Below are 21373 nucleotides of genomic sequence, written 5' to 3' on the forward strand. Positions count from 1 at the left end.
CTCTTCTTCTTCTTCTTCTTCTTCTTCTTCTTCTTCTTCTTCTTCTTCTTCTCCTCCTCCTCCTCCTCCTCCTCCTCCTCCTCCTCCTCCTCCTCCTCCTTCTCTCTCTCTCTCTCTCTCTCTCTCTCTAACAGAAAAGTGATATGGTCTCTTTTACTCTTTTAAGGCATAAGAAACAATGGTGTTAAATACATTACTTTTATACTTTGTGAAAGAGCCAGAAAGCCACCATTAGAAGGACTTACAGGCTTATGATATGATATAAAATAAAGATCACTGTGCTGAAGTCATGGGGTATTTCAGTTGTCTCTCCTGGTTGTAGGCTAACAGCAATCACTGACTTAATCAAGAGCATTTCTGAGGAATTTATGAAAATCATTATGCTTTTACTCTAAATTTACCTAATTTCCATTTTTACAATATAGAATAAATTTTTCTTTTTGTATTTTTCTGTATCTCATATATACATATACACATATGTGTATAGTACATATGTTTGTATATGTATATATATATAGGAAATGGAAAGATATATATATATACATTTCCAATGTTATCAATAAAGATCTGTCAAGTTATTTTCAGAGGTGACTTTATTTATGGGCACACACTATTGATGTTTTGTAATTTCAGCAAATATTTTACTACATAATATCCACATGCAATTTCTTCTTTCTTCCAAGGTGAACATAGAGGAAATATGCATTTTTCCTTGTGGCATTGTTTTACTGAGCACTAAAGAAGAATATGAAAAGACATTTGTCTTTCAAGCCTCTTGATGCTCACCATGCTTGCCTGGAATAGCAGTGATGTTACAGAGCCCATGTTTATCCTGAAGGGTTTTCCTGGACTGGAGTATGTCCACTCTTGGCTCTCAGTGCCTTTCTGCCTTGCATATTTGGTAGCATTCATTGGTAATGTGACCATTCTTTCTGTTATTTGGGTAGAGCCCTCACTCCATCAGCCAATGTACTATTTCCTGTCCATCTTGGCTCTGACAGACCTAGGTATGTCCATGTCTACACTTCCCACAATGCTTACAGTGCTGTGGTTGGATGTTCGAGAGATCCATGCAAGTGCTTGCTATGCTCAATTGTTCTTCATCCACACATTCACGTTTCTGGAGTCTTCAGTGCTTCTGGCTATGGCCTTTGACCGTTTTGTTGCCATCTGCCGTCCTTTACACTATTCTACCATCCTCACCAACAGTGCGATTGGCAAGATTGGTATGGCCTGCTTGTTACGAAGCATGGGAGTTGTTCTGCCCACACCGTTGTTACTAAGACGTTATCACTATTGCCACATCAATGCCCTCTCCCATGCCTTCTGCTTGCACCAAGATGTTCTAAGGTTGTCCTGTACCAGTGCCAGGGTCAACAGCGTTTATGGACTTTGTGTAGTTATTGCTACACTAGGTGTGGATTCAGTCTTCATACTTATTTCTTATGCTCTTATTCTGAATGCAGTAATGAGTATTGCATCTCGCGAAGAGCGACTAAAGGCGCTGAACACATGTGTTTCCCATATCTGTGTGGTGCTCATCTTCTTTGTACCAGTTATTGGGGTGTCAATGGTTCATCGCTTTGGAAAACATCTCTCTCCCATAGTCCACATTCTCATGGCTGACATATACCTGCTTCTTCCCCCAGTGCTTAACCCAGTTGTCTACAGCGTGAGGACAAAACAGATTCGTCTAGGAATTCTCCGCAAGTTTAGGTTAAGAAGGTTTTAAGTAACCTGCAGCCTCTGATTTTGGCCCTGGGATTTATTAGGAAAGTGCTTGTTTTAGTACGTGAAAAAGATATGCTATATTTCTTGGATCACATCTGGCTAAAGTACTGATTACCTCCTCAATATGCAGTCTCAATTAATTTTGCACCATTTTGGTTTATACAGGTAGAAAAGGTGGTGATTACTATGGACTTTTCTGTATCTAGGTTATTATTATTATTATAGGATTTAATAATAGAAAACACATGTAATGGAAATTCAGTGTTTGCAAAACTATAAACTTTTTAATTATAAAAATATTACAGTACTTTCCTTATGAAAAATAACCATTTGCAATAGTTAACAATGATGGAAAATTGAGAAATCAATACCATTTGACAATAGTCTTTTTATTCTTTTTACAAGTCTGTATGGGTCTTTAGTGTTGTGTTTTCAAATATTTTATTGTGGATACTTGATTCCTTTGTCATCTTCCCTAAGATAGCCTTCATGGACAATATTTGATTATTTCACATATATTTACTTTCTTCTCAGTTGGACTGTGCAAATTTTGAACATGGGACCAACCATAACTACTCATTAACAGAATGTTATGTGTTTGGTCTTCCCCAATTCATAAACACAAATATAAATTTTAACTCTAATTTTGTAAACCAAGTCAAATTTATGGGGACAAATGAAATATGTACAGTGGTAGCTATTGGTTTAAATACTGTGGATATGTAGACAACAATATGCACATCCTGAATGGTAAAGGAGAACTAGTGTTTCAAAGTCCCTGCTGTGTGAGCAGAAGGAATTGAGTTTAGATCCGGGGCATGGCCACACATGCCTATAACCCCATCACGGCAGGGGAAAGAGAGGTAGAGTGAGGTGAGAATTGTGGTCACACAGACTGTCTCAAAAATAATAAATAAATGTAATAGTATGTTCTAAATTCTTATTTTTAAATGATATAATGTTTTATATTTATTGCACTTTAAGAAAAGTCTGCCTGTTATGCTATTTGGGGTCCAATTTGGAGACAGCAACTAGAGTAATTATCGTAGAGTTAGCAAATACTTTATGTATCTTAATTATTAACCTTCAGGCATTAAATGTAAGGGAGGGGATAAAGATAAGTCTAAATAGTAATTAGCACAAAAGGAGATTGACTATCCAAAGAAGGATAAATTACAGCTTAGACTTCATTGAAACATGTTTAGTGTCTGCCCACTACACACACACACAAACACACACACACACACACACACACACACACACACACACACACAAGCAAATAGAAACCCAGTCATGCGGGGAATAGATGATACACTTTTTGTAACTCAGATCTGTCTTCAGGACCATCATGAAGGAACTACCTGATAGGGAAAGAACAGAATGACAAACTGATCCCTTTTATTGTGTGGATGGATGGGGGAAGAACCAACTTAACTACTAAGGTGGAAATGGGTCCTCTAGTGTGCAGAGCAAATATGGCTGAAAAACCAAGTATGATAGTGACCTCCTGATTCTAGACAAGCTGAGCCATAAGCCCAGGGTTGAAATTGAGGAATTGGTGTCTTTGATTGTCAGCTACACCTGTGTCTTGTCTCTGAACAGCAGAAGCAAGAATCAAGCAGAAATCCAGAAGAATTTCTTATACTGTCTCTATAGCATTCTCTATTGCCCAAGCTTTGCATCCTGACACTTGCAAAGGAAAAATTGTTCACTGGATTCAGCCATATTCTTGTAGTGTAAGCAGTAGAGGGCATGCTTGAAATAGAAAATAAGTAGGTAGATTGCATGCTTAGTTCTGCAGTCATTCATATTTTTCTATGTGATTTTTGAAAAATGTATGACCTACTTTTCATATTTGAGTTACAAAGTATGTAGAATTTACTTTTATGCAAGATGAGATAAGATCAAGGCATGGATATATTACTAGATAGTTCACTAGGAATCAACTATTTATTTAAGCATTAAATATAGAATCTGTGATGTGTCATGCAATGTAAGTATACCTGTGTATTTTGGTCTAATATTGGTCTTGTAATGCTCCAATGTATTTTTTTGTATTTGTTTGAGTAATATTGCTGTAGATAGTACTAGTATACCCATTCAGTGCTATTTGATATTTTAACTTCGATGTATTTTGGTTATGTTTTCTGTAAGATTTTTTTTCTATAAAGTTTGAGCTTGGGGTGATTAACTATTATTATAGAATTACATCATATAATCTGTAACATACATAGCATATTACTTTATTCTATAAATAGTCTTAAATTTATGTCAATAAAACTTAGAGTTATAAGTGTAAATGTTTAGTTAATCCTTTATTAGTTTCTCTTCCCTCTGTACTTTTGAAGCTAGAATACACAATGTGGCTCAGTTTCATTATCTTATCACTACTAAAAAATAGATTTAGATATAAAATTTGTATATTCTTAATACTGATAATTAACTTTCTCGTTTTCCAGACTTTTCATTGACATTTTTAAAAATTTAGAAATAGTTAATTAATAGTTAATAGTTACTTTTATTTAGAAATAGTTAATTCATAGTTAATAGTTACTTTTCCTTGGAATTTCTGTGTTTCTGAATTTCTGAATTTCTTTCTTTTCTCATCTATTTATATTGAAAACATAATATGACATATTAACACTGTATATTTAGAATTCTGCATAGTTAAATTATTATCATCTTTTAGTATGGGGAGATTGTCTTACTATTATATTTTTCAAATAAGATTGATGTTATATAGATGGAAACAGAGGCAGAGACCCACATCAGAGCACTGGACTGACCTCCCAAGGTCCAGTTGAAGAGTGGAAGGAGTGAGAGTATGAACAAGGAAGTCAAGATCATGAGGGGTTCACCCACTGAGACAGTTTGCCTGAGCTAATGGGAGCTCACCAACTCCAACTGGACTGGGAGTGAACAAGCATAGGATCAAACTAGTCCCTCTTTATGTGGTTGACAGTTGCGGCAGACTGAGGGGCCACTGACACTGGCACTGGGATTTGTCCCTACTCCACATCATGTACTGACTTTTTTTTTTTTTTTTTGGATCCTATTTTCTTTGGATGTATACCTTGCTCAACCTAGATGTAGTAGGAAGGGCCTTGGACTTTCCACAAGGCAGGGTGCCTTGCCCTCTCTTAGGATTGGAGGGGGTGGGGCGAAGGTGTGTGAAGGGGGAGGAGGGGAGAGAGTGGGAATTTGGATTGGTATTTTTTAAAGTAATAAAATACAATAATAATAATAAAAATTGATGTTATTAAAGCTTTTGTGTATTAAATCACACAAATAAAAATTATCTTGAATTTCAATTTTAATATATTTTGTACCACCATTGATATTGAATTTAGTAAAATATTTTTCTCAATTTATATTATAAAATTATCCTCTCCTTTTAAGGTAGTAGTAAGTCCTTTGAGTAAGATATAAACAGTTTTGGTGACCAAATGAAATACAAAAGAAGCAGTATGTGTGTGTGCAATTAACATGTTATATTCATAATGATTTGGTTTAAATTTTATGATAAGATCATGGGGTCTAAAGTTCTTCCATGTTTAATTTTGTGTGTTATGCTTTTTTGACTTTCAATATCAGGTTATGATTGTTTCACAGAAGTCACTGAGAAATAATTTCTTATTTAAATGCCTTAATTGAGGATTTGAAATAATGAATCAAACATAGTATTTAGGACTGAGACTCTTTCCATAAAACTATTAAATAGAGTTTCAAGAAAGTTATAATAAAGCCCATTGTTTTATTCATCAAATAATCTGTCAGGCACTTCTGAATTGTTTCTCAGTCTAAGAGCTTGGCATTCCCACCATCTGCTCTTGAGGAGGATAAATAGTTTTGGTATCAATTATTTTCCCAAGAGCTTTAATTGAGAAAAAAATGTGCTAGAGGGAACGTACTAGTCAACAGGGACGAGAAGGTCAGCGTTCTTAAACACACAAGCAACCGACTGGATAATGCAAAAATGTCCAAGGCTAGAATTACCCTGCTCTAGAGTCACAGAAGACACTGAACCTTGCCTCGAGGCACCTACGTTTCCATAAAGATCTGTATGGTGTAGGGCACTGTGTGTCTTTTTTTTCTCCTTATTCCAATCATTAGTAGCTTGTGATACCTACAGAGAGTGCTCAGATTGACAGACTAGAAACTCAGACATTCGGAGTCAGGGTGAATGCCTGTCTGCACTTAAGAACTCAGGTGTGCCTGGGCAAAGACTTGAGGTAAGAACGGTGGGTACAAAATTGATACAGATTTCAGTAGATGGAAAGGAAGCTGAGAGTTTCTGTGGGTCCTAGATTTGTGAAATCAGTGCTCTGGAGCAGGTGATAGTGATAAAATAGATGCTCTCCCACCCTGCTAGACTGTTATCTTCGAAAACTACTCAGCACAACCTTGCGATGAGGGAGTGTAGCGTCTAAGCTTGGAATTCAGTACTGACACTACTGTTGTCCAAAGATTAAAGTGTCAAAATGCGTGAAGTGGGTGGTACTGAGGCTGCTGTGAATAACCTCTTCGACCTCCTGCCTTCCATATCCAAAAATCGTGAGCACTGCATCCTACTTGACCCTGCCTACAGCTACTGGTCACAGTGTCTTTAGTCAAAATCTATGGTTGCCGCATTTAATAACGTTTCATCTGCCATGATCAATATTTTTCTTCACTTGAGATCAAGCTATCCAAGTACCAGATGCACAGAGGGGCATTTCACGTATTTTGGTCAAACATCTTAAATGTTAATAAAGTGGTGTAGTTAGTACTTTATTTTTATGTTCAATGGTGTATAGTCATCTGTCTAAAATGTTTGAAGTAGATTACACTTGCCATATGGCTGTCCCTGACTTTAGAAGAGTAGCCACTGAAAGCAGGCGCTCATGTCCATAACCAGTAGTGAGACAAGACTGAATCGTCTAAATCAGAAAACTTTCTAAGGAGTAAGAGATGAACCTTGACATGCCTCCCTGAGAAAGAGACTGAGGACAACTGCAACTGTTGAGGGTGTGTATAAGGAAGGAAGAAATTAATTTGGTGTGTCAAAGGGATTCTTCTTATCACTCAGTGATGAAGAAATTTATGACATAAGACCAAAGGAAGTATGGGTAATGTATAAAAAGCACTAGCTCCCAATATTTGATTTTTATTATAGCATATAGATCACTGTGTAAAATATAATATAGATATAAATTATTCTATTTTTTATTTTTCATCTTAAAAGAAAGGATATTACAATAACCATGGAAGAACTCCTGTTGCCTGTAGAGCATTATCTAATCAGTTATTTTATAAATAAACTAGTCAGAGAAAATTTCAACATGATTGTTGTAATGGAGGAGGATGGCTTAGTAAACAGGGCATGGGAATTTTGATGTAGAATTTTAACAAAGAATACGCTAAGCAAATAAAAGCTTGGCCATGTTTGGTTCCTGGCACATCCAGTTTGTGGATAACAGCTTGGTGCTCAGACAATTCTCAACTCTTCTTGCAACTGGACATTGTCTTTCTACATTGCTTTCTCTTACTGTTCATCTGTGAAGTGTTTTTTCCACTCTTTATTGAAAGTCATTACAAAACCCTCATTTGGTAGAGTATACCCATTCCTCTCAACACATACATAGCATGCTTGTCAGAACTTAACTAGATTCATCTTGCTCACTTGTTTACCAAAGTTTCTATGCAGGTCTTTTATATGGCAAAATTCAATAAAATAGGTGAGATATTCTATATTTCTAAACATCATGATCTCTATTATACATCTTTACTTTCTCTGCAACTTTACAACTGTATATCCTTCATAATACTCACAAGTAGAAGTTACTTTCACCCTCTATTTTATTATAACAGTAACTTACTAAAAGCTTCTTCATTTTTCCTGACAACATCTGGATTATTTTAACACTGATTCTACTTTGATATCAGTATAAATCAAACTGATTGCTTCTGTAAAGAGTTCTATAAGAATCAGTAAGAGTAACCTCATAAGTTGTAGTTTTTATTTCTTATCCTTTTTTGTTTAAATTTAGCTACAGCACCCATAGAAAGGTTCACTCTGGTCCTATAGCACTTTTAACACAATATTCTCCCCTTATCCACAGTTCTGATTTCTGCCATCTTTTTAAATCTATATCAACCTTCACCTAAAATTATTAAATGGAAAATTTTAGAAAAAAATTCAATTTGTATTAAATAACATTTACCATAAAAAGTTTTTAAAGTGTTCTCTTTAATTATTATCCATTGTTAATCTATTATGCTTAATTATGAATTACACTTAACAATAGGCGTATATGTGTAGGAAAAAGCAATACATGTAATGGTGTATACATCCGTAGTATCTGGAATTCCTAGTAGCCTAGGAAGGTACTTTGTGGGCATAAGGAGATCTATGCTCCAGCAGTTCCGTATTAACATGCATGGTTACCAATCAGTTCACAAAATATTTAACAGCCCTTTGACTCTATGTCACATGTCTATCATTTGGGATCTAATTCAAGAATCACCTTCAATAAATTTTCTTTGACTTCCTCAATTAAGCTTAGCATCCTCTCAGTTTAGATATCCCCTTGTGCTTTTAAAATTATGTTTGGAGAGTTAAGCTAACATTTTATTTAGCCCCTAGTCTAAATTCTGTAAGTATGTAAGACATTTATTATAGACACTTTCTATTTCAACACTTCCAGATTTCCTTTATTATGTTCTTACTAAATATGCAATGAAATAAAAGAATTAATGAGTTGATTAACAGATATAAGTGGTAATTAAATATAAAGAGCTTTGCTTGTTATTACAGATTTGGAAGTGACTCTAATTTTTTGTGTTCTTAACTTCCATTGAAGATTGAGGAGCCTTTTTCAGCACAATGTCTGTCATCAATGATTCTACTCTGTACCCTCGGTTCCTTCTGACTGGTTTCCCAGGCCTTGAAACTAGATATGGCTTGATTTCCATTCCTATATTCTTGGTTTATGCCACTTCTATTGCAGGGAACATTACCATCTTGTTCATCATCAGAACTGAGTCTTCCCTCCATCAGCCAATGTACTATTTTTTATCTATGCTAGCACTCACGGACCTGGGCCTCTCTACTACGACCTTACCTACAATGTTCAGTGTGTTTTGGTTCCAAGCCCGGGAGATCCCTTTCAGTGCTTGTCTGGTCCAGATGTACTTCATTCATGTTTTCTCAATCATTGAGTCAGCTGTGCTCTTGGCCATGGCCTTTGACCGCTTTGTAGCTATACGAGAACCTCTGCGTTATGCAGCTATTCTAACCAACAGTGTCATTGTTGGAATCGGCTTCGCAATTGCTGGAAGAGCCTTAGCCCTGGTCTTTCCAGCCTCCTTCCTCTTGAAGAGGCTCCAATATCGGGTTATTAATATACTCTCCTACCCCTTCTGCCTGCATCAGGACCTCATAAAGACAACTGTATCCAGTCGCTGGGTCAGCAGCATCTATGGCCTCATGGTGGTCATCTTCTCCATGGGACTGGATTCTTTGCTTCTCCTCCTGTCCTATATTCTTATCCTGGGCACTGTGTTGAGTATCGCCTCCAAAGCAGAGAGGATAAAAGCCCTCAACACTTGCATTTCCCACATTTGTGCTGTACTCACTTTCTATACACCAATGATTGGGCTATCTATGATCCGTCGCTATGGGAAGAATGCTTCCCCAATTGTTCACGTGCTCATGGCCAATGTATACCTTCTAGTTCCCCCATTCATGAACCCTATTGTCTACAGTGTGAAAACCAAGCAGATTCGTGACAGAATCCTGAGGAAACTGAAGAAACCTAAAGTTTAGCAGAAAAGGACTAGAAAGCACTTTTCATATTCCTTTTATTATATATAGTGTTTCTTATTTATGTAAATGTCAAAATGTAAATGTTGCCCTTAAGACATTGCATCCAAACATCAATGACAGGAAATGTTTGTCTTTTCAACATAGAGAGTTAAAACTTGGCTTTATGTACTTTTAAAACGAAAGTCCTCAATTTCCAAGATGTCCAGATTTCAAGACAATTCTTACATAAATATGAAAACTTACATCATCAGCTTTGGCCCATATTACTTTCCTTAGGACAAAAATATTTTGCATATACATTTTGATTATGTTAAATCTAGGAAACGTATTTTCAACAGGAAGTGGATATTACTAAAAAACGTGAGTTAATGAAACATAACACACTTTCTGAAGTATAAAAGAAAATAACTTTGAGACACACCAGTGGTCCTGATTTGGGTGATTTTCAAATTAGTTAGGAATACCGCTCTTTCTAAATCTATTATGTTAAAGCTGTTTTTCTTTTGGACTATGATTGCTATAAGATATAGCTGTTTGTTTATTTTTTCTTCCAGGTTTCTCAGAATATCTCTCAGCTATCTGCAACAGTCACTGGTCATTCTGTCTTAATATGTGTTCTCTAAGACGTAAGCAGGGAATGGTGAACTTGTTTAGTAGCCCCATATTCCTGCCTTAGTTGTCTTAATTTCTTTCTGGATTTCCATTGGTACACTAATCTAGAATGTTCAAGATACTTTAATTTTTGTTATCTGAGAATTTAATGTATACGTTTTAGTTATATTTTCTTCAACTTTAATTATGGGATTTATGGGCATATATATTATAAATGATAAGAATCTCTACAGTATGGTACTAAAATGATTTTTTCCACACATGTGAACAATTAAATTATCAATTTTCTATTTATTTACTTATTTTAATGAAAATATATTCTTCTCTCCTGCTATACATCGCAACCAGTCCCTCTCTCCATTCCATCCAGCTCTGCCCTCCTCACCTCTCCCCAGGTGCACTTCCCTCCATATCCTGTTTAGAGAAGAGCAGGCTTTCAAGAGACAACAACCAAACAGGGCAAAATATATGCAATATGACAAGGTGAAAGTCCTCATATTGATACTGGACAAGGCAATCCAATAGGAGAAAAAAGCGTCTCAAGAGCAAGCAAAAATGTCAGAGCTATACCAATTCCCATTGTGTCTCACAAAATACCAATCTAACAGCCAAAACTCAGAGAACCTGGCGCAGACCCATGTGAGCTCCATGCTTTAAATCAAAAAGTCTACAATCAATCTTTAAAGAATTATGCCTACTTGATACTTCAATTTCTTCATCTTCTAATATAAAGTTAATTTTTGTCATTTTATTTACAATATTCCCAAGCTTCCATTAGAATTGAACTCTATGATATCTGTTGTCATCGACTTGGTACTAAATTACACATTGACTTAACTTCTATTTCCATAGACATTAACTACATGCCATGGATACATCTATGAACATTACCTCACTTAAGCCTCAGGAAATCTTGTAGAAGAAGGGTAGAAAAAGTGTAAAAGCCAGAAGATCATGAAGTATGTTGTGATATTGTGTTTCCTAGTAACATCAGAAGTTATTCTCATAAAGTCTAACCAATATGAGTACTCAATCATGACCTGAACTAGGTTGAAACCAATCAGCAAGCTAAAATAGTTGAGGCAAAGTCCATGAAGGTTCAACTCTACACAAAGAACTGCAGGCAACTGAATAAAGCTAATGTTAGTCCTCTCAAGAGAATAACACATCAATTGGTTGTTCAGTGCCAAATGGTCAGCTCTGAAAACATACACACAAGTAACAATGTATGAACTCAACATGTTACATTTAGAAATAAATATGTATATACAAAATAAATATATGCATGAAATAACAAATAATGAAAAGAGGCCATGGGTTTGTAGGAGAGTGGAAAATGGAATATGGGAGGGTCTAGAGGGGGAAAGGAAGGAGAAAAATGTAATTAAATTATAATCTCAGATAGACAAACAAGAACCCTCCATCTAAAAGTGAAATCACATAAAAAATAAGAACAAAAAAATGACATTAACTTTAGACTCACAGAAAGAAATTAAATTCTATACAGGTCCCAGATACATAGCACCTAGGTCCTCCTATTATTAACATCTTGCATTAGTATTGTACATTTGTTACTAATTAGTGAACCACTATTGATTCCCCTCCTCTTCCTTATATTCCCCTCCTTCTTTTTCTTTCCACTCCTATCTCTCCTTTTTCTTTACTTTAAAAAAACTCCTTCTTTCCAAGGTATAAGAAACTCTGAGGTATAATGCTTACCTAACATGTGGGAGGCCTTGAGTTTGATTGCAAGCTCCATAAACAAAATGAAATAATAATATCCCCTTTTCTTCATTGTACTTTTTTGTTATAAAACACTATGCACATCATGCACTAAAGGAGCAGCTTTTGTCCCTGACTGACAGCAGAAAGCTTTCTCCAAATCTTTTAAAATCCTTGCTTCTGAAGTACGCCTGTTCCTCTCTCATTTAGTCAGTAACTTATTGATGTGAACAAAGTAGTTAGAAATTTTATTTCTTTTTGATGCATTATCTTTCTGTGCAGATCAGGGTGATTTCAAATTTATGATTTTCCTACCCCAGCTTTCCTTGTTTGAGAGTATAGGAAGGGGGTACCATGCCAACTTATTTTATATTTAGGATTATAGGCAGATACATTTAAATTCACTTTCTCATATTTTTTGATTTTACCAAGAGTAACTATTAGATAATAACTGTATTTTTGATATCTCTCCATAAGTATGAGGATTTATTTGTTGGTTTATTTTTGGATTTGTACTTTTAAATAAGTCTGTTTTCAATGATTTATATACTAATCTATATATTTATGATTTATATTTATGGTTTATAAAACTATAAAATGCTCCAGTACCATTTGGCATACCTTGTCAAAATCCTTGAATCATTCCATTCTTCAAAATATGCTTATTGTTTTCATATTTATCAGCACTATTTGAATGTTGCATTTATTTTTTTCTATTCTTTGTTCTTTGGTTGGCAAACAAAAATATCATAATATGTCCATTAATCCACTCACAAATCCACATACATGTTTCTGTGTGACAAAAACTTTATTTTAATAGAAAGAAAATATGAATTAATTCTTATGTCCAAATCTAACTATTTGTCAGATATGTGTTCCATCTTACAGATATTGTGTGCCACCACTGCAGGCAGGGCACCATTAGAGATAAAAAGATCTTTGTCTTGATTTGTATTTATATTTTTGTTTGTTTGCTTTCTTTAGTAGCATGCAGAGTATCTTCCTGTACCGAAGACTCTAGCATGTAGGAGTGAAGTCTCTATGTAAGTACCAGGTCAACTTCCCCATGTTCAATGAGTTGTAGAGGAGTTGTCTTCAGCAATGGGGCTTGCTATAAGTGTGTGGAGGACAACCTATAGTTTTGACAACAGACTGGGTGATTTGGAGATTACCATGGGACTCTTTACCCAATTAATCAACTAGATGTAACCCAATACTCATATTGGAGGCTTCATTTGGTGACCAGAGATGGCCAGGTTGGATTTGTCATGACTGTTTTTTTTTGTATGTGTGTGTGTGTGTGTGTGTGTATGATTTCATTTAGATTGTCTTTATATAATGTATGTATTTTGCAAAGCTTATACTACATTAGGTTTTCATAATACCCTTCAAATTGCTCTTAATTTTTACTGTCTCTGTACATATTCCCTTTCTTGATCCCTTCTACTTCTTCCTCCCTACTTGATCCTCCCTTTCCAGCCCCCCTCCAATCTGTCTGTAACTATTCTACTTCCCTTACATAGAGGGATCTGTATGTTTTCTTTTAGGTACTTACTCTATGCCCAACTCTCTGGTTAAACTGAGTAATACTCAATTGTGAAAAATACCAAGGTTACTTCATCAGTTTTTGTGTTGAGAGACATTTAGGTTGTTTTTAATTTCTGGGTATTATAAATAGAGCATCAATGAAATGAACATGGTTGAGTGTCTCTGTCGGAGGATGTAATATTTTTTAAGTATATGCCCAAGTGTGATACACTAGGATCTTGAGGTAGATCTTTTCGCATCTTCTTGAGGGACCACCATACTGTTTTTCATAGTAACTATATGTTTGTACTCCCACAAGTAATCGATCCATGTTCTCTTTATTCCACATCCTTTCTAGCATGAGCTGTCACTTTTTTTATTTGTCATAGACATTTTGACAGCTGTAAGATGAAGTCTCAAGTAGTTTTAAGTTGCTTTTCCCAATGACTAAGGATCCTGAACATTTCTTTAAGTGCTTTTTAGCAATGTAAGGTAGAAAGGTTTTAATTTTAATAAAATTGAACTTATACATATTGTCTCTTAAATGATTTTTTCTATCTTGCTAACCTCAAGAAATATGAATTTTTGAAAGTTTTATAGTGCTTTGATTTACATTTTAGTCTTTAAATTTTGTTTTTAATTTAATGGCAGCTTCTGTTGAGTCTCATCTTTACTTCTCCCTCATTGATTGAGATTATTCTGCAAACAAAGAAATTCTATTGCTTTCTTTTATAATTGAATGTCTTTTAGTTTTTTTTTCTTTTTTTTCCTTTATTGTACTACCTAGTGCTCCAGCAAGATGTTGAATAGAAAGAACATGAATTCAAATCCTTGTTTTGTTTTTCTTTTCATAGTCTAGGTTGAAAATACTGTTTACAGTCACTGGATGTGATCTCAGCTATAGGTTTTTGCAAATTCCCTTTGCAAGGTCAACAACATACCTCCGTATTCTTAGTTTGCCTACTTTTTAAAAAATATCATTATTTGTTTACTTATTTATTCCTTTATTTGTTTCTGTGTGTTTTTGTGTGGGTGTACAATGTATGCACAATGAGTAGAATCCAGAAAAAGGCATTGGATATCTCTCTCAGATCTGAGATTACAGATGTTTGTGAGACACTCTGCTTGTTACCTGGGTTTTAGGATCAACACTCCAGTCTTCATGATTACATAAGCAGCAAATATTCTTAACTGCTGTGGGATAATGGTCTGTATCCTGTCAATTATATAAATAAACGCTGATTGGCCAGTAGCCAGGCAGGAAGTATAGGAGGGGTGGAGACAGGGCAATAAGAACAGGAGAATTCTGTGGAGAGGACACAGTCCACAGTCCTGTCCCAGCTACAGAAAAAGCAAGATGTGACTGCCCTACTGAATAAGGCACTGAGCCATGTGGCTGGCATAGACAAGAATAATGGGCTAATATAAGTTATAAGAGTTAATAAGAAGCCTGAGATACTAGGCCAATCAGTTTATAACTGTAATGTAGACCTCTGTGAGATTTCTTTGGGACTTAACAACTGTGGGAACTGGGCAGGACAGAAAACCCAGACAACACTTAACCATAGAGCTGTCTCTCAATCATACTTGATAATTATTTTTTATTATGCTTATGTGCTAGATTTTAGAAATGATATTCTGAATCATATAGTATTTTCTCTGGATCATCTATATGCTTGACTATACTAATATACTGAACACATTAATACAGCAATGTCTTTTCAAATATCAAACCAAATCTAATACTATAGACTAATCACACAATAACTTAAGTTTCTCTTTCAATAGTTTCAATTCTGTGTGATCAACTGTCTCAGAAAATAGTATATAGTAAATTCCAGAAATATGGAATACCTAAATTTTAATTTGCACACAATAAACAGTATACCTTTCCTTACACTCAGAATGAAAATTGTTCACTTTTCCAGCATACTCTCACTATATGAGTTACCTGTTTATTATTGATTTTGGAGGTTGTGAAACAAACCTTGTATATGTAACCCTAAACACCTAAAAGTTTTAATAGTGAAAATTCAAGATTCAAGTTATCAAAAATAGTATTGTTAAAAGAAATTATTCAAAAGATAGTTACATTTAAAGGGATATTTATTTTAGAAATATATGAAAACATGTTCAAAACAAAATAGGAAATATTAATATATTCCCATACATTGTGCAGGCATAAACACTTGGGCAAGACACTGCCAACCTGCCTACTAGCTCATTTTTCTCGATCAAGAGGATGAGAGTACAGGATGTCATGTTACCACCCAGCTACATTTTTCTTTGTCAGTAAGCCTGCACTGTAAAAGGTCTGTTCCTGGATCTCTCTGCCTGTCTGCAATTTTATCTTGTGTCCTTTATTTTTATTTTTTATTTTTTTTTGGCAATACCACAATTCTGGTGGTCATCAAGACCTAACTTTCTAAGAGCCTGTGTTTCATCCTACCACAAGGATAAGTTCCTGATGACTTTATTTATAATATTCAGAAACTGGAAACAACCTAGATGTCCCTCACCTGAAGAATGGAAAAAGAAAATGTGGTTCATTTACACAATGGAGTATTTACTATTCAGCTGTTAAAAGTAATGACATCATGAAATTTTTAGGCAAATTGATGCAATTAGGAAAAAATATCCTCTACTTCCTGTCTGGTTGACCCATCTATACTTCCTGCCTGAACAATCAGCATTTATTTAAAACATGATTGACAGAATAAGACAGTTCTCCCATACCAAATATATGTTATAACCTGTCCACCCTTGTTTAGATGCCCAATGATCTACCTCATTTGACATCTACCCTTTTGTAAGCACAGATAATAGCATATTTCTACAGCAAATACATTGGGCATTGCAAAATTGTCTAGTGTAAGCTTTTATATCTGTCCTGTGTATGGCCTTTTTGGTCTCTTTTTTATTATTTTTATTTATTATTTGTATCTCATATGGGTACATTCTTTATGCTCTGCCTCACATCATAGGATGCATGGTTAATAGCTCTCAGCACATGTGATTCCCATGTTGCTGTTCTCTGTGGTTTCTACATCACAATAGTCTTCTCTTTTCTAATTTATTGGTTTCAACACAACATAATGCACTGCATGCACATTCTCGGTGCAAATCTCTGCTTTGATATTCCTTCCTCATTTGATCTCATCATACATGATGTTAGGACAAAACAGAAAAAAGTCAGTGACTACTCTATTTACCAAAATATAAGATACACACACACACACACACACACACAAACATTTGATTTTGTTTCTACTAAACCAATATTTCCTTGACTTACTCAGTATGTTCTGTTAAGTGTCATATATTTCTGTTTGCAATGCAAGATAACCATCTTTTTGACCCTGGTCTAATGGAATCAGAGAATAGCTAAAACTTCAAAATGTATCAACTTCAAAAAGAGATAGGCCATCTTGGAGGAAGTTTTTTAGAAGTCATGTAGTCTCTGTTTTTATGTATTCTGTGGCGGCTTAGATTAATGAAGACAAATTGTAATAAATATTTGCACAACTTTAATGGATAAACCAGACTCACAAAACCAAGGTTCCCACGGAGCACAGGAAACAGGAAGGGAAGCACAGGCTTCTGTGTGCGCAATTTATCAATAAACATTCGCCAGAGGCGAGTCCGCCCCCTTAGGGGTGGGCCTAACCCTACATCTCCCCTTTTGTCTAAATAAGACAGAACTAAACCAACTACAACTATAAACAATAATAACAAATAATAAATATAACAAATACTATAGAGAACAAAAGTTTTGCTAAGCATCCTATCTCAAGGACTCTAAATAATGTAGAGAGTACTACAATTTTATAATCTTCAACTCCATCAAAGATAGGAGAAGGGAATAAATATTACTTAACAAATGAGAGATATCCAAAATGTGCAACAAATGACAGAGACAACTGACTACCTGGGCAATCACCCAAATTCTCGTTTGCAATGTTGAGTCAACCAACTTTGGCTAAGGCCTAACATAACTGATATACCATTATCAAATGCAAGGAACTTTCTTAGAATTATCCTACCCTGTCTTGGCAAGATAAGAAAATCCTGTTTCATATCTTTGTCAGTAGATGAGGTATGGGCTTTTCTTAACCCAAAGGCCAATTCTGCCAAGAAGACAAACTCCCAGTGGAGTGTCTTTGGTGCTCAACGTTCTCTCGGGAGTAGAGTGGTGTCGCCAGGAGTAATTGTGTCTCGGCACAGAATTCTAGGTTAGCTTAAAGGCCATTTTCTACAGCTCTTTAAAGAGGCTGAAGATTATACTATCTATACTAAATATAATCTCTATGTATCTAGAATACCTTATTAACCTAAAAATAAACATGAACAACATAAAATTCTCAATACCTATCTAACTTGAAGAACAAAAAAAAATAAACAACTGTGCAATACATGAAGACAATGATCTTCATCTGTAAACAATGTCATTACATATCAAATGTAAACAATGTTATTACATAAATAGTATCAGAGGTAGAAATGTACATTGTGATATGGTAGATGTATCAATACAATATAAGTATACTCTTATACAAAAATAGAGGTAGGAACACTCACATTCAATATTCAATATGTCAATATACAGGAAACAGTACCAATACAATTTTCTAAAAACAGTAACTCACAAATACCAATCATCCCATCAAACCAGTTAATCCCCCTTTTTTTTTTTTTTAACATACCCCTAACTCCATAAAACATCTCCCCATCCCCTCAACCCCAAACCAACCACTAAAAGATGTCCCTAACCCTGAGGGCAAACTCTGTTGGGGGAGGGGACGCCGTCCTCTAAGATTGCTTCAAGCTGACATGGGGGCGATGTTCTCCTTAGGGGCTCCTGTGAAAGCAAATGATGGTAAAATTCCCAAATTAACCTTTGGCCTAAGAAAATTATAACTAGTCCCTGAGCGCTTTGAGAAGGTCCGGCCAGAGTGTCGTCAAAAAATGTGCACCATTCGAAATTGTCTTGTGCAGTTGGTACCAAAAAAAATTATTAGCACGTAGAAAAGAGAAAAAAAAAAAAAAAAATATATTCAATATATTCATGACGTCATAAAAACCAGGTTGAGTTGATGTTGTGGGGCCCCATCTTCATCCTGGAAACTTCAAAAATTACTGTAGGAAAATTTGTTGCTTGTTATGGGAAATTTAGACACTAACAACAAGGACATATACTGACATATAAAGAAAGACACAGATACGAGGAAAAGCAAAAACAAAAAACAAAAAACATATATACATAAATATATAAAAAATCAATACTTACGGTATGTATATAATGTTAGTTGATCCTTAGTAGGTCGTAACTATTATCCATCCATCAGTAATTAAATATTCAGGGTCCCTTAAAGTCTTTGAAGATCAATATTTTCCTGTGGAGATAAGAAAAGAACCCTGCCCCCAACCTATCTGTATTCCTTACCATCAGTATGCTCGCCAACCTTGTGAAAGAATTGTTATTTATCTTTTCCAAATGGCTTTTCTTCTTCATACCGAACCTTTATTAGTTTTGTCGGTATCCACAATTGTTCCTCACCTGTGGAGATAAGAGCAAAACCCCTTCCCCAACGCAGCACATCTCCTGGTTTCCATTGTGAGGTCAGCACATCCTTGAAATAAACTGGTTGATTTAGTTCAGTAGACTTTTCCATTATCCAATGTCTTTCTGCAGCCGTTGTCCCCTTCTCATTAGCGTTAAGAAAATTCAAGGTTAACAAAGCATTATGTAACCTATTTCTGGGGGTGTTTTCCACCCCTTTCTGTTTATTCAACATATCTTTTATAGTTCGATTTGATCTTTCTATGACTGCTTGACCTGTAGGATTGTATGGTATACCTGTAACATGCTTGATATTGTAATAGTCAAAAAACCGTTTCATTTTCCTAGAGGCATAAGCAGGACCATTGTCCGTCTTTATTTGTGTAGGTATACCCATGATAGCCATGACTTCTAATAAATGAGTGATTACTGAATCAGCTTTTTCTGAACTTAAAGCAGTTGCCCACTGAAAGCCTGAATAAGTGTCAATGGTGTGGTGAACATACTTCAATTTGCCAAATTCTGCAAAGTGGAACACATCCATCTGCCAGATTTCATTCCTATGGGTGCCCTTTGGATTAGCCCCTGCTGGCAGTGGCGTTTGGTTATAGAAAGAGCAAGTAGGGCATTTCTTTACAATCTCCTTAGCCTGTTGCCATGTAATAGAAAACTCTTTCTTCAAACCCTTGCTATTAACATGATGTTTTTTATGAAATTCAGAGGCTTGTAGCACACTACCAATCAATAACTGATCAATGTCTGCATTACCTTGTGCTAGAGGACCTGGCAGACCCGTATGGGATCGGATGTGTGTTATGTACATAGGGCAGAGCCTGTTCCTGATCAAATCTTGAACCTGGATAAACAATGAGGTTAGTTCTGTATCATCAGGTATAAATTCAGCAGTTTCAATATGTAAAATAACTCTTTCTGCGTATTGCGAATCAGTAACTATATTAATAGGTTCTCTAAAATCCCTTAGCACCATAAGAATGGCATATAATTCTGCCTTCTGGACAGAATCATAAGGACTTTGTTCCACCTTACCCAAGTCTTCCGATTTGTAACCTGCCTTCCCTGTTTTATTGGCATCAGTATAGAATGTACGGGCTCCAGTTATTGGAGCATCACGGACGATTCGAGGAAGGATCCATGAAGTTCTCTTTATGAAGTTAAGCCTCTTGCTTTTTGGATAATTGTTATTAATATCTCCCAAAAAACTAGCACAAGCTCTTTGCCATGGTTCATTATCTTCCCATAATTTCTTTAGTTCATCAGCAGTGAAAGGCACTATAATTTCTGCTGGGTCTATGCCTGCTAATTGACGAAGTCTCAGCTTTCCTTTTATAATTAACTCGGCGACTTTTTCCACATAAGTTTTCAGTTTTTTACTTGGTTTATGTGGTAAAAAGATCCATTCCAAGATAATATCATCTCTCTGCATTAAAATTCCTGTAGGAGAAATTTTGGATGGTAATATGACGAGAATACAATCGAGCTCTGGATTCACCCTGTCCACATGTGCCTGTTGTAATTTTTCCTCAATTATTGTCAGTTCCTTTTCTGCTTCAGCTGTTAATTCTCTGGGACTGTTTAAGTCTTTATCACCTTCCAAGGTTTTGTTCAAATGAATTATTAGATCAGGTGTTATCCCAACAGCTGGTCGTAGACTGGAAATGTCTCCTAACAGTCTTTGAAAGTCATTAAGAGTCCGTAAGCGATCTCTCCTAATTTGTGCCTTTTGTGTCTTAATTTTTTGCAAACCTATTTTATAACCTAAATAATTAACAGAATCTCCCTTCTGTATCTTCTCAGGAGCAATTTGCAATCCCCATTTAGGTAAAAGTATCTTTATTTCTTCAAACAGTCTGTTCAAGGTATCCATGTTTGAATCGGATAACAAGATGTCGTCCATGTAGTGGTATATTATAGATTTGGGAAATTTCTTGCGTATTATTTGCAATGGTTGGTTCACAAAATATTGGCACAAGGAGGGGCTATTTAACATACCCTGGGGGAGGACGGCCCAGTGGTACCTCTTGGAAGGTTGAGAATTGTTGTAAGTAGGCACCGTGAAGGCAAATTTTTCTCTATCTTCTTTTTGTAAAGGTATGGTGAAAAAACAATCCTTTAAATCAATAACTATAAGAGGCCATCCTTTTGGTAATAAAGAGGGCAAAGGGATTCCAGATTGCAGAGGACCCATAGGTTGAATAACCTTGTTGATAGCTCTGAGATCTGTCACCATTCTCCATTTACCTGATTTTTTCTTAACCACAAATACAGGAGAATTCCAAGGGCTGGTAGATTCTTCTATATGTCCAGCATCTAATTGCTCTTGTACCAGCTGTTCTAAAGCCTGTAACTTTTCCTCAGCTAGAGGCCATTGCTTTGTCCATATTGGTTTCTCAGTC

General features: G+C 35.6%; 2 protein-coding genes across 2 annotated transcripts; both read left to right on the forward strand.

Moving 5' to 3' along the window:
- The first annotated feature begins 787 nt into the window (after nt 1-787).
- LOC126493961 (olfactory receptor 51L1) lies at nt 788-1732 on the forward strand. Its single transcript, XM_050131100.1, has one exon. It carries the CDS (start codon nt 788-790, stop codon nt 1730-1732), a length of 945 nt encoding a protein of 314 aa, XP_049987057.1.
- A 6864-nt stretch (nt 1733-8596) lies between these two features.
- LOC126493911 (olfactory receptor 51G2-like) lies at nt 8597-9538 on the forward strand. Its single transcript, XM_050131052.1, has one exon. It carries the CDS (start codon nt 8597-8599, stop codon nt 9536-9538), a length of 942 nt encoding a protein of 313 aa, XP_049987009.1.
- Nucleotides 9539-21373: the final 11835 nt, after the last annotated feature.

This window comes from Alexandromys fortis, unplaced genomic scaffold (assembly GCF_014885135.2).
Source record: "Alexandromys fortis isolate MF-2015 unplaced genomic scaffold, M_Fortis_MF-2015_v1.1 scaffold_360, whole genome shotgun sequence".
Taxonomy (NCBI): domain Eukaryota; kingdom Metazoa; phylum Chordata; class Mammalia; order Rodentia; family Cricetidae; genus Alexandromys; species Alexandromys fortis.

Coding starts and splice junctions, on each gene's coding strand:
- LOC126493961 (XM_050131100.1), top strand. CDS start 788: ATGCTTGCCTGGAATAGCAGTGATGTTACAGAGCCCATGTTTATCCTG.
- LOC126493911 (XM_050131052.1), top strand. CDS start 8,597: ATGTCTGTCATCAATGATTCTACTCTGTACCCTCGGTTCCTTCTGACT.